The 14,177-nt window shown below is 56.1% G+C and overlaps 1 protein-coding gene across 1 annotated transcript in view; it reads left to right on the forward strand.

Moving 5' to 3' along the window:
• The window catches only part of CSMD1 (CUB and Sushi multiple domains 1), a 775,017-nt gene that overhangs the window by 572,767 nt on the left and 188,073 nt on the right, over positions 1-14,177 (forward strand). Inside the window, exons 11-12 of the mRNA XM_037063399.1 lie at positions 2,146-2,249; positions 10,034-10,146. Of these exons, the coding sequence (XP_036919294.1) occupies positions 2,146-2,249; positions 10,034-10,146 (217 nt within the window). The remainder of the gene's footprint in view (positions 1-2,145; positions 2,250-10,033; positions 10,147-14,177) is intronic.

Here is a 14,177-nt window from a genome sequence, read left to right on the forward strand (position 1 = left end):
CTGCTTCTTGCCCAAAATGCCGTGGATCTCCCTTCCTTCCGAAGAATCTGCTGTCTCAGCCACCACACGTCTTCAGGGAAGCACAGGGCTCCTGAAACAAAGGAGGACTTGTGCAGATGAGGCGCAGGGTGAAGCGGCCATTTCTACGTGGGACTGGAGTTAGGCATTGCCGTGCGGGAGAGAAGAGAGACGGCGACGCTCACTCACACCCAGGTTCCCAGGGTTGCGCGGCCGCCATGGCAACGCGTGTGCGTGTCCGAGGTGTGCAGCCCCGCGTGGCTGGGGCTGTGTTCACCCCCGTGCCATCCCCACCGGCCACCAGCTCCCGCGGTTCCGTTCTGTCGAACCCGCCGCATCTGCACGGCCAAGCACACTGTCTGTCTGTCCTAACCCCGCGAAGTGAAAGATGTCTGTCCACTGCGTTCACATCGTCAGCGTGGCGACGTCCCCTCCCCCGCACAATCACTGGCAATTCGACGGGGTCGCTCTTCTGCTCCCCACGGTTTCCCACCAGTTTGCACACCCAAAAGGTGCATTCTCGTGCTGGCTGCTAGAGGGCGCCCTAGAGGCCTGAGCGATTTGCAAAAATACTCAATCTTGTTGCTTACTTTATCGATTTTCCAGGGAAAATCGGCCAGAGCGGCCTATTTACCAAGAGCGCGGCCGACCAGGGTCACAGCTGCACTGTTACTGTGGACAGAGCAGCCGCACACAGGCACCGATTTTATTTTCTCTCTATCTAATTCCCTCTCCACTCCCGTAGTAAGAAACCCGAAGAAGGAGGTGATCAGGGTGCAGGGCCTTTTCGCCCGCGCAGCGAGCAGTCTCGCCGAGCACCTCGAGGAAGCATTTACCTCCGAGCGTTAAATTCTGTCCTTAGTTTGCATCCATGGAAACGCCCCCTGAGTTTGACGTTGCTGAGTTCTACAACTTTGCCCTTTTTTCCCCCGTTTTCTCTCCTGTCATTAAGGAACCTTTATCTGCAAAAGTGACTTCTATCCTGGCTGGTGTAGCTCAGTGGACTGAGTACGGGCCTTCGAACCACACGATCGAGGTCCGATTCCCAGTCAGGGCACATTCCTGGGTTGCAGGCCAGTTCCCGGGTCCCCGGTCCCGGCAGGGGACGAATGAGAGGCAACCATACATTGATGTTTCTCTCTCTCTCTCTCCCTCCCTCCTTCCTTTCCCCTCTAAGATAAATAAAATCTTTTTTTAAAAAAAGTGAAACCTTCTGTAATGTCTCGGTGTTCACTGACCCGCCCCCGAGCCCACGTGGAGGTGTGTTGAAGGCCGGAACTTTTGGCGTTTTCTCCGGAGTGCAGGATCCTGAGCAGGGCAGGCCCCCAGGGGCCCTGCATCGGCCCGCGCCTGCCCTCCTGGTGCCTACAGTGAGGATGGGGGGACCGGACAGCAGACCACGTCTCCACCACTCCTCCTCCTTCTTCACGCGTCTGTCACTGCAGGAAGCAGTCACAGGATGAAAGGACCCAGTGGGCTGCGGGGAGAAGTTCGCGGGAAATTGCTATGCTGGTGCCTCAGAGACAAACCAGTCACGTGCAGATGCCGCGGGCCAACTGCCACCACAAAGGTGTCGCGTATAAAAAAGAACGATACGTAAGGCTCCGAGAAGCCAACTGGGCCGGACGACTTTCTAGTCTCAGAGGTCCCTTTTCATATGCTGATAGAACCAACTGCGTGAAACACGCATGTGCCGCTCTAAAAGTGCTCCTTCGACGGTGGTCTGGGCATCCTGAAAATATACTTCATTACCGAGCATCCACGTGTCTTCTGCTTACACTGAGTTCTATTTGTGTCATCCCCAAATACTAAGACTGGGAAATATTCGATAGACATTTAACTTGAAGCGTCACGTGGGTCAATGTCACTGTTACAGCTGACAGTAAATGTCTTTGGTGGAGTGGAGATTCTGAGTTCCATTGACTTCTGTGGCGAAAGGTCTCAAACGCGTCCAGGTGGCACGCAGGTCCTTCCTTCTCGAGGCAGCGGAAACCGCTGGTACCCAGGGCATCGCGGAGCGGAGCAGCGCCCTTGCGCACCGAGTCCTGGGCGGCCCCGCCCCGCCCCGCCCCGCCCCCTGTTGCCACTGATGCCGCTGCGTCTCTCTCTCTGCCCCGCCCCCTGCAGGTCATCAAGCTCGCCTTCGAGGAGTTCGACCTGGAGCGCGGCTACGACACCCTGACAGTGGGCGACGCCGGCGTGGTGGGCGACACGAGGACCGTCTTGTACGTGTAAGTGTGGCTTTCCCTTCGCGGAACCTTGGGGGGGGGGCTCGGGGGGGCGGGGGACATGGACGGGCACCTGTGGTTCTGAGGCAGAACTTCCCTTTCCACGGAACATGTGACAAGGGCCACGCACGGGTGGCTAATGTTGCAGTTTCTGAATCTGATTTCGTGGGGACACTCATGCAGGATGGTGTTTTATTGGTATCCATGGTTTTTCTCCAAATCGTTAAAAAACGTGGCACACGATCCCAGTTTACAGAAGGTAGGACCGATGAGCTTCTCACCTTTGGGGCTACTTTCCCAGGGTCCAAGGCTGTCATGTTCTGTAAGCACAAGCAAGTTCTAGAACAATGCCACATGTCTCCCCAAAAGCCCTTGCACCCGGTAGAACTGCGTTCAAAGCTGATGGGGACTGTGGGGGACCAGGGGCTGGGATACCTCGCGGTCTCTATGTGCAGCTCAGGTCCAGAGTCCTTGACCCAAGATGGCATTCGAGTCCTGTGCTGTGCCCGCCAGGACCCAGCCTGCTCCGTGGCACCACCTGGACATCGTCAGCTGCTCCCGATGCCGCGCCGTGAGGACAGTGGCCACTCTTTATTATGAGACCTGGTTTGTTGAAATGAAAGAGAAGGCACAGGGGTGTCGTGGCCAGTCGGCGTTCCCAGCACGGAGGGGGATGTCTTTGCAGTTCTGTGACCGGCTTCTGCACGCTGCTCACGCGGCATCCAGTGGTGGCACCCGAAGCCAGGGAGCCACGCGGGCCCCCCATTCCCGGGCGTCCCTTTGCTGGGTTTTTACCTGCTGCTTCTCGGTCCACGTGCACACTGCTGAGGCCTCCTCTTTGTGGTGAGAAAGCTGGTCTCCGCCACCTCAGCACGTTATTCTGCTAGAAAAAACGAAAACCAGGGCGGTGAGTGTGCTCGGGAAAGGAGTTCTTGCATTCACTGCTACGACGTACAGTGACAGCCACGTTGCTGGCCCACGGCCTGGTACAGGCCTCACGGCAGCAGCAGCATCAAGTGGGTGCTGAGTGTCTCCCAGACACCGCACACGGCCAACGCCTCCCGCTTACTGTCTTCCCAGCTGCCCACCCAAGTCCTGGGAGTCAGGGATCGACAACACCTTCATCAGACAGACAGACGATGGAACCCAGGCCCAGACAGACGTGCCCCAGGTCACTCACCTGGGGCAGGTAGGAGCCCCGGTTCACACTCAGAGTCTTAGCTGTGGGGCCCCTGGCCTTTGTCAGTTGGCAGGCAGACGCTCCATTCTCCAGAGAGCAATTCTGGGGTACGGAGTGTCTTCATTTACATGGTCTGCTTTCCCGATAATCCTCCCCAAAGTCTGTGGCATTTTTCTATTCTGCCCCCGTGTCTGAAGGTCCCTGTTTCCCCAGCTTCTCAACGAATAGTTTTTCTTTGTTGCCAGATGACTAGCTAAGAACTGCATTTATTTATCAAAACGAAGGCATGGCCTGCAGCTAGGTGCTGACCCTGCACAGCCTGCCCACGCCCTCTGCCCTCTGCCCTCTGTGACCCCTCGGGAGGTCACTTTACCTCCCCCCACCCCAGCTTGCCTGGCTGTAAAGTACATACGAGGGACTTTTCCCGCAGGTGGTCAGAAGCAAAATGCAACAGCGCACAGGGCCGCGCCGGATACTAACAAATGCAACCCGCACGCCAAACAGCTTTATTATGACCAGCGCGTCCATTTAAAAAAGGACGCCGCCGAAGCAAAGGAGGGGAATTTTCTAACCAAGGCAAATACTGTAAAATATCAATGTGGCAAAGTGACGCTGCAGAGAGTCCCTTGGGTCCCCATTAAAGATCTGGAGCCACAGGCCCGTCTCGCTAACCCCGTCAGTGTGAGCAGAGCAAGCGCAGCCGTGGCTTGTGTGGACAGAGGGCTCTCAGGACGTCCTCTCCGCCCCTCAGACCCACAGCGGAAAGGCCAAACCACCAGCTGAACCCAACGGAACTGCCCTCTCGGGACCGTAATGTAGCAAAGGCCGGCTGGGCATTTTATCAGCTGCCTGGAGAAGGGAAGCGACGGGTCCAGAACACCGTTAGCACATAGAACCACCAGAAAGGAAGGAGCACTCGGACACCGCAGCTGGCTCTTCGCATAAATAGGCAATTTCAGAGAGTGCACCAGTGACGACTGGTGCGTGCTTACACAGCAGACGCCGTTCTCAGTGCGAAGCGTGAGTCTCACTGGAGAAAGGGCAGGATGCCGGGGCACCGAGCACCAGGCAGTACGTGGGACCAGTGGCTGGTGGTCTGTGTGTACGGCGCACTGGGTCAAGAACCATTTCCAGGGACGGCGGGCGTTCCTGCCTCGGGCGCGGGGCGTTCCCGGCCCCCTTTGCTGGGGCGGGAGAACAAATTTCTTTCCAGTCTGGGTTTTCAGGAGACACGTGGGATGTAAATAGCCTAGCCAGCTAGTCCTAATGTGCTCTTAAAAATTATAATCCCTATCGGTGGCTTTTTATTTTCTTAACTTTCTTGGTAAAAGAGAGAGAGAGAGAGAACTCTCTCTTTAGTCTGATCTTCCCCAGAGAAGGATGCTTTTCCCGGATGCCAGACTTCCAACAACTTGAGTAACTTGTTTAATATGTCTCCACGGAGACCGTTCTCGGAACATGTATTGATGACTCTCTCAGATGTAACGTGTGGAAGAACCGCACACAGGAATACCGCCCGCCCAGCCCCTCTGGCCATCGAGGTCATGAGCAGCTGGAGACGGGAGGGAGTGCTGACCCCGGGTGGCCCGGGGACCCACACCGGCTGCAGGTTTTCAATGTCCGTCCCCTGAAGTGGGTCGCTGATCCGCTTTAGGGCAGTGGGAGCAAAGCAGTGTCGCCCCTGCCTGCCGACCTCGGGGGACAGACGGATGAGGAGACTGGCCCTCCCTTCCGGCTGGCTGACCTGCTCCCCTAGACGCTGCGGGACCCTGGAGGACCCTCCCCGCTGCCCCCAGCTGCCACTCTGAGCAGAAGGGCATCCTTCTCTTTCTGGTAAAAGATGTGGACAAGCCACAGCGAAGTGGACACTGACAACCAAGTGTGTTTACACACTAAGATGGTGTGGCTGTGACATTGTCCCTGCGCAGGGACCTGGAGAGGAGCCTGAGCCCATGAGGGGTGAACGACCTGAGACCAGGCAGCCTGGAGGGCCGTCCGAGGGACAGTGGCAGGGGCACAGGACCGGCTCTGCTGGGGCCCGCGCCCCCTGGACTCCATCCACTGGAAGCCTTCCTTTCCGCGCCTCCCCACCCGAAACGTTCCGCTTGCTTCTTTGAAGACACAGTCCTGAGATTCGGACGGTGCAGTGGGACTCAGAGGGAGCAGCAGCCTTCGGGGCAGTGAGTGGGGAGAAGTCAGACCCTGCCAAACGCGCTCCCCCTGGAGAGCCGGGGAGCAGGCAGAGCTGGCCCTTCTCCAGACCCTGTGGCATCGCGGTTCCCGTTCCAGCAGCTCCGTCAGGGGACATGGGTGCACTGCTGACCACTGGCATTTTAAGGCTCAGAGACCGCTGTTTCTGGGGTGGCTGTGAAAAGCAAATGTCCCAGAACATTGGGGTCCCTTGGAAGTTGTCTTTGGGGGCAGCCTTCCTACAGAGGGCAAGAAGCCACTGGCCGAAGGAAAGCACCTGCTGGAGACGGGGGGAGCTAATCGGGGGTCCAGACAACACGAGTTATTTTCCAGCTGACCCGCCGACGACATCTCCAGTATGGACCACTGGGGCGTTTTCTCCAAGGAGCCGAGAAACACACGCCTTTCTTCAGTCAGCCAGGGCCTCTTTGCCACCATCCATCAGTCAAGAGTGTTTGCGATCGCTGTGTGTTTCTGACATCCAAGGGACCTCAGAGGCAGTCGTTCCTTTTCTTATTGGGGGGAGATATGTGTTTCTAAAATGATAATGGTCAGGTGTTTGCCAAGACATGAGCATCGCTGCCGAGCGTCTGCCTTTCGCCCCCAAAAGACGATGGGAAGAGTCAAATGAACTGGTGAAGGGAAAGCGTTTTAGAAATTAAACTCTCGGGGCAGACAGGAGACACCGCACCTCTCACTGCAGCTGCCCGAATACGACAGAGCACGCAGTTCACCGCGGCCTCTGGGGAGGGAATGTGCCGGAAAGGAAGGAGCCGGGGCACTGGGCTGCGGCTCCCTGAGCCTGCCAGCGTGACCCTCCGTGGACAAGGGGGTTATTTTCATTTTCTAGATGGAAACGAGGAGATGCAGCCTAAATCTGCTTTGAACCCCCAGTGTTACCACAAAGGGACCCCTTTCCCCTGCGCCCCCTGCCCCCACCCGTCCCATTTTGAAAATCTGTGATAAACACCACAAGCAGGGAGCTAACAGGGTGCGGGTTGCCAATCCGAGCTCACCTTTCCTCACTTTTACTCGTATTAGTGTGTGTGTGTGTGTGTGTGTGTGTGTACCGGCATCCACACAGTCACAATCAATCCTGTGTGCAAGGGATCTGTCCAGTCAGGAGCCCAAGTCAGGAGCCCAAAATTGCTCACAATGCTGAAACAGGCCTGCTAAGGCCCCTCATTAACCCAGGCGGAGCAGGGACTTCCCATTTGTGTCAGGTACAATTGAAATGTGCATTTTAAATGTTGCAGGAAGGACTTCGCTCCCAGGTCACTGCCCAGGGGCAGAATGCGGGGGTCACTAATTTCAGGGGCTCCGGGGCATCAGCTTCAGGTTTTGACAGCGGTGTGACATGCTCAGAGTTAGAGGTTTGTTTTTTTTTAATCTCCAGGTTTCCGTTGACTATGTGTGCAGTAAACATAAGATTTTGGTGCACAGGTCTGCAAGGACTAAGGCGTGTTCAGGTTGGCACCGTCTGCACTCAGATCAGGGCTCAGACAGTTCTCTCACCTGTATCCAAAACCAAGGTCCAGCTGTTTGCCCCGAGGGAAGTCGGACTCCAGGCCCAGATGCTGCTGGAAAAGGACAGAGGTTCTATTCAGGTGCCACCTGAGAAGGCTGGGGACTCCTGTCTCAAAGGCCATCCCCGCCTCTCAGGGTGGGCGGGGGGTTCACAGGGAGGGAGAGCAAGCAGAACAGAGAGGTCGGGGACCGCTGTGGGGAAGCGACTGTGGACCTGCAGGCAGGGCCTCACGGGTCCCCACGTGGGTCTTTAACGTCAGCATGCTGGTGCCGCTGGGTGCCAGCCACACCCGCAGGCCTGGTGGCGGCCGCTTCATGGACAAGCAGGAACCGGCACGGCTGATGGGGCCCGACGCTGATGGAGAAGCTGCCGGCCTGTGAGCGGTCTCACCAGGGTGCTCAGTGCACCCTCCTCTAGTTCCACTGCACGGCAAGTCAGAGCAGTGTGACGTGTCCGTTCCCTGTCACAGCCCTACAATGCTGTGCTGCACCTTTGCGCGCACGCCCTCCTCCACCCTGAGCCACCAACCTAACGTCCGTCACCATGACCCTGGTTTTGAGAAGGTCACTTGTGTCGAATCATACTCTATACGGACTTGGAGACCACACCTGGGAATTTAAAGTGGTACGGTCCTTCTGAAACAGGTTGGCCGTTTCAAATGAAGTCGAAGATTCTTTCATTATGTCATCTATAACATTTACCCTGTGCGAACAGTTGCAGTAACTCTATTCATAATTGCAAAAATAAATAAACTGGACACAAATTAGGAGTCTTTCAGCAGGTACACAGAGAAACACCCTGTCTTGTTTTCAGACAAGGACATTCTGATCGGCAGTACCAAGGGGCAAACTCAGACACACGCAGCCCAGCCCGGGGCACCGCACAGGCGTTAGGCTGGGCGAAGAGTCAGTTTGGTCCACATGCCCCCTCCTGGCCAACACGCCTCCTGCATGGGTGGGGGCAGCGGTGGAACCCACTAACTGGCGCCAGAGCGAACCGCTGGAGGCGGGGCTGTTCTGCCCTCGCTGAAATCTGTCGGAAAGATAATGGAATTCTCGAGGCGAATAATGCCTTCAACATAATTTAACACGCTCACTTCACGATGAGGAAACTGCCACAGAGGTGGAGTACCGTCCCTGAAATAACGGGACTCGTTAATGGCACAATTATAACAGAACCTCCAAGGCCAAGGCCTCGATATGCTAAGAGGGAGCAAAGGTGTAAATTGTTCTTTGGGAATATTCTCATACATTATACATGTGGGGTTTTTGCATAAATGCATGAATGAAAGTATAAGTGGATCATTGATGCATTTGTTCAGAAAACTTTTGCATGTTATGTGCCAGAGTCTGGGCGGAAAAAGACCAAGAGGCAGAAGCGTTTGCTCCAGGGAGCTGAGCATCTGGTGAGAGACGAATGTCGACGGAGATGCTTGTCTTACATGAAGCTGCTTCGGGGTCCGGCAGTGATGGGGGCAGACACCTCATGCCGCTGAAGAGAGCGAGGACTGTCCCACTGTGAGCGCCCAGAGTCCTCCAGAGTGTCGGCTGTTTTCCAAGAAGAATGGAGCCCTCAGCAGGGATTTCCGTGTTTGCCAAAACCAGGGGCAGAGGACGCCCGTACTGGGGAGAACCCTTACAAAGCACAGTCTGGCTGCAGCCAGAGCTGCTCAGGCCACGGGGGCCCCGGCTCAGAGGGGCCCTGAGGCAGGGGGTTGCCCACCCACCGCCCTGGGATGGTGCTCTCCCCCAGGAAAACTTCGTGTCGGCTTTCCAGTGGAGGGACCCAATGAACCAGGGTTTCATGAGAATATTTGTATTTTTAACTTAAAATCAAAACACCATGTGCTATAAACTCCATGTGGGAGGGGAAGAGGCTGTTTTAAAGGAAGCGATTGAGCGTGCGTGTTAGGAGTGTCCCCATACTTTCCCAGAATAAGCCCCTGTTTCATTTTTACTTGTAAATCGTTGATGAAAAATTCTGTTTCTGAAGGGTAACAATAGCACCGGTCCCCCCTTTTGAAGAGGCCATTTCTGAGGGCCAGCTGACTAGGATAGTTCTGGAAACCTGCAGGAGACACGGAAAGGAAAATAGGCTCCTAGTTTGAAGTCCAAAATAATTTCTAAAATACAAAAAATTAACACTTAAAACACTTTCTATTCAAGTAGTTTCACTGCTCCCAAACCCTCTGGGCTCCCTCCCCTGCAACCCCAGATGTGTCACTGTCCCCACACTCTCACCTTCCACACGATGTCATAGGGTTGCAGTCACACAGCATGTGGCCTTTTCAGGAACGCTGGCTCCTTCACTCGGTCACGTGTGTGTCAGGTTCCTCCACGTCCTTTCCTGGCTCAGGAGCTCACTTGCTTTTTGTTCTGAGTACCAATGCCCCTGTGACGTATTTCAGAGGAGACTTTGCACAGACGTCCGTGAGAATTCCGGACTGGACCACCCTGGCGCTCTGTGGATGGGCCAGAGCGTTGCTGGGCTGAGATGTGCTTCCAGGTCGACAGGCAATGGGATGTGACCACACAGCCCCTCACAGAGGGTGGCCCTCCACCCCCATGTCCCAGAACTGTCCCTGTTTTGGTGCTGAAAGTCCAGCAGCAGTTGGAGCCCTTCCATCTCAGGCACACGGGACAGCTGGTCACCCCACACTGGTTTGTTAAAAGAAAAGGTACAAGTGTGCAGTTGAGGAACAGAATGACAACTAAGACACCGGTGAGACTGAGGGGGACTTAGGGACAGAAGTCACACCGGGCTGCTGGTTCCTGGAGGGAGGGTCTCACAGCAGAGGTGCGGCCCCTTTGTCGGCGCGGTGAGACCCCCTCGGAGGGGCCAGGAGCCACGGCCAGCCCCTGACCAGCAGCTCTCCCGTTCTCCGCACAGACTCACCGGCTCCCGCGTGCCGGACCTGATCGTGAGCATGAGCAGCCAGATGTGGCTGCACCTGCAGTCGGACGACAGCATCGCCTCGCCCGGGTTCAAGGCCGTGTACCAAGGTAGGGTCACCGCGTCTCCGTCTGTCTCCGGGGGGGCAGCGCCCCCGTGCGCTCGGCCCGAGTGAAACCGGCAAGTGTCAGCGGTGCCCAAACGCAGGGGCCGGTGTGCCCTCCGTCCTGAATGACAGCCCTAATTGTTAGCGGGGGACGTTTGTTCACTTTCTGGAAGCTCGCGGCGCATGCCATGCTCCTGCCAAACCTTGCACCCTGAGATGCGCGGCAACGCGTGAGCCCCTCAGCTTTTCCCTCGTCCCGGGATGGGGAGTCACTGAACTCCCTGCTCGGGGGGCTCGCTGTGAACGCAGTTGGCTTGTGTGTGTCATCCGTGGGGGCACGTGGAGTTTTTATAGGAGGCAGGGGACCCCACGTGGCGTGGGAGCAAAGCAGGCGGGGTGCTGGTGTCAGAGAGACGCAGCTCGTTCCGAGGATTCCCAGGCACGGGGGCTCTGCAGCTCCGACCCACCAGGAGGGTCGGGGAGCTGGAGGAGGGCCAGCGGCTGGGGTCCTGCTCCTGAGCACCCCTCCATGTTGGCCCTCGAGGGAGGTTTCACCCGGGACTGTCTCTTAAGAAGCAGATATCTCTAACCTCGGGATACTGATTGTATTTTAAATATGGATTGTGGAAAACTTCAAGAGTCCACAGAAGTAGAAAAAACACTGCAATGAACCAAAGTGACCTGTCTTGGTGGATTTTCGCAGGCCACTCCCAGACACCTTCTCCTGTCCCAGGCGCAGGTTTGGGCCTGGCCGGCTGCGTGGCTGGGTGCCTGCCGCGCGCCCAGACTCGGTGCCCAGGCCTCCGCCACTTTCCTTGACCATCTTTTGGGAAACCGGCAATATTCCCTGCTCTCAGCCCCAGCCTATTCAAGGCTCCTGGCCACACTCCTTTAAAGTCCAGCAGATTGGGAAGGACCTGTTGTCGGGATTCAAGCCACGGTCAGGGCCATTCTTACACTGTCCCCCAAATGACCATGGCTGACAGTCATTTTATCAGGAAAACTAGGAAAATGTGTTTCAGGCCCACTTGGGAATTTTTACTCACACCCACACATGAAGAATCCATTATTAAACAGAAAACACAATTTATAACCTGTGATCTAAGAAAAAATGCAGTAGGCATTCAGACTAAAACATACATTCCACATAACTGTCTAAATTTTCAAAATTTTAGGCACTTGCCATGAATAAAGTGCTAAAATTGTAAGGAACTAGGCAATTGCCAAAATGCTGTGAGAATGATAACTGTTTGGGTTGTTTTGCCGTAGGGACTGTCTGAAAGAAAGAACGAATTAATTTGGAAGTTACCATCCCGAGAAATCAGGATGTGGACCCGGGCCCCTTTCCCACCTCCGGGGGGGGGGGGGGGGGCGGCGGNCGGGGGGGGGGGGGGGGGGCTCCATGTCAGCCAGTGCCCCTCGGCGTCCTGGAGCTGGGGCCCTGGCCTGGGGTCCCAGGAAATGGACCGCAACACAAATGACCCCTGACCTCCGCCCTGCAGGCAATTAAAATGAGTGTGCCGACCTCCAAACGAGGGACTCTGTGGGTGATGGTGTCAGGGGTTAAGGGGCGCACACCCCCCGGGCTGCACTCTTTCTGGCGAGCTGTGGGAACCCCACTGTGAACAAGTCTTGAGATGGAAACAGGTCCCCCCGGGGGTCCTCACCGACAGAGTCGGTGGGGTGGGGGCTTGGTGATTCTTTCCAGTGAGAGAGGCCGCAGCAGCGTGCGGTATTGACACCCCCTCCAAGGTTGGCACTGAAAAGCACACAGGGTTGCTGACGACGCCCTGACATTTGGAGTTTTAGGCTCAACCTGTCGTTGAACTTTTATATGGCTGTGCTGTTAGTCTGGAAAGTGTGACTCCCCCGTGGCCGGTGCTTGCTGCTGCCTGGGGTGGGATCTGAAAGCCTCGGCAAAATACCACAGCCTTCCCCAGGGCCATGAACCGGTCCCCAGGGTGGGCAGCCACAGTCGGCGGTGTTGGTGGCGTGGAGCCTGGAGAGGCTAGCCCCCACCACAGTGGGGTGCCTGGCGTTTGAGGGTGTCCTCTACTATTACGTGACTCTTCTCATTTCAGTCTGAAAGACCCAACGACATGCGTTGAAATGACACTCAACTCTAACTAGTGCCTGTTCATACTCTCAATGGTCTATTAGCAGCAACGTGACCTGTCACAAAATCGTGGATGGCCACCAGGCCTTGTGAGCTGGCCACAGCTCCATTCTCCGGCAGGGTCCCGTGAGTGACATGGGATGGGGTCCCTGTGTGTGGTGATCAGACAGGGTCATTGGGGGTCGCCTGTCACCCCTCAAGCGAGGACTGCAGGTCAGGCAGCCCAGCGGGCGGCACCACTGAGCACAGAGCAGCCTCCAAACATGGAGCCCGAGCAGCAGAGAACAAACATATTTTAAAAAGCAGCCAAAGAGCTGGACGTTCAGTCCGTGACCTGGCAGAAGCCTGTGCCCTTCCCAGTGCTGCACTGTGAACACTGGCTGTCCTGGCTGCCCCCCTGGCCCCACTGTGACACGAGGATCCCCAAGCCCTCGGGGACAGGCACCCCTCGCCCTCGCTGCCGTGTTCCCCACTGTGCCCACCAACACCGCCCTGTCACTGCAGGGAACACGGGACATGCTCCTTTCTCTGGGACTCATCTTCGCTGACAACATCAGTGTCCTCCTGTCACTAAAGAATGTCTTCCTTCTGCAGTGGTGCCGTGACAAAGAGCGCGAGGCTCTTGCTGGGGAGAGACAGGGGACACGTTGGGTCGTCATTTCCTCTCCATCCATAGCCTTTCATCTTTTGTCAGTGTCCCTGACATTTCAATCTGTTGCTCTTTCGACATTTTCTAAACCCGTCCGGTAACGAGGCTTAGCCGACCACAGCAGGTGCCACGCGGCCCTTTCATTACGGGAGAACGTTCCACCTTCCGGACCTGGACTCGCCCTTGACCAGTTTCTGTTTCGAATTCCCGGCATCTGCGGCTCCTCCCGAGCCAGCCGCTGTGTGCAGGCAGATGGGTGCTAATTGTTTCCTTCCTCCCTCCCGCCCCCTCAGTGGGTGCCGGGACGCGTCCACCGGTGGGTAAACTCAGAAGCAGGTTTGCTGAGGATATTGGCTCCGTGGGAGAACCGAAAACTCGGGACAACCAACCCGCGCTTCTGCTGCTACCAGGCTGTGTCTGGGAGACGTCAGCATCCGAGTCCAGATGGGCTCACCTGTAGTTTTGTTTCTACGTAGGAGGCACCCCCAGAAATTCAAAAAATACTTTATTTCCCTGTTTCTTTTTTTTTTTTTTTACTTTTTGCAAGACTTTTTTTTTCCTAACTGGATTCTCTGAACAGCTTTTCTTGTCTACACAGCGTGCAGCCTTCCTAGAAGCATCTGCGTGTCTCTGGCGTTGAAGTTATGGCTAAAAGCCTATTAATGCAGATTTTGTGCTTAGATGTCAGGGCGGCCACAGGTGCATCACTCATTCCTGATCGTTCCTCTCGTCGTCCGTGAAGTGGGGTTTTGTCTGCATAGGTTCCAGGCACAGATGCGAGGACTCATCAGAGTCCCTGGGAAGCCCCCCGTTGGCAGCTGTAACTACACGTGCGTTTGCAAACAGGCGGGAGAATGCGCAGTTTACCTGAGGGGTGTTCTCTGGAAAGGAGGAGAACGCCGATTTTCTCGGGGCTGTCCGACGTGATTTGGAAGTGGTTTGGTTTTGCTTAGTCTCTCCGTGGTCCGATCATGCTTTAGATGGCGCCCTCGCAAGCCCCCCCCCTCCTGCCCGCCTCCGTCCCCAAGGCCGTGGTGTGCCTTTCCTGGCGTCTACTCCACTCCAGCAGACCCTCCAGTTCGATTTCAGGCCATTTCCCCTTCGCCGCTATCTTTCTAAACTCTTCACTCTCTCGTCAAAAACGTAATTACCCATCCAGAGGCTGGACGGCATTTAGACTTTCCATGACGCTCCTCTCTCCCTCCGGTGTGCTCAGACCGAGCCCCGTTTGGAAGTTTCCAGTCAAAATGACGGATCGCAGTTCTGTGCT

The sequence above is a fragment of the Sturnira hondurensis genome, unplaced genomic scaffold (genome assembly GCF_014824575.4).
Source record: "Sturnira hondurensis isolate 20B ecotype Veracruz unplaced genomic scaffold, ASM1482457v3 Scaffold0014436, whole genome shotgun sequence".
Taxonomy (NCBI): Eukaryota; Metazoa; Chordata; class Mammalia; order Chiroptera; family Phyllostomidae; genus Sturnira; species Sturnira hondurensis.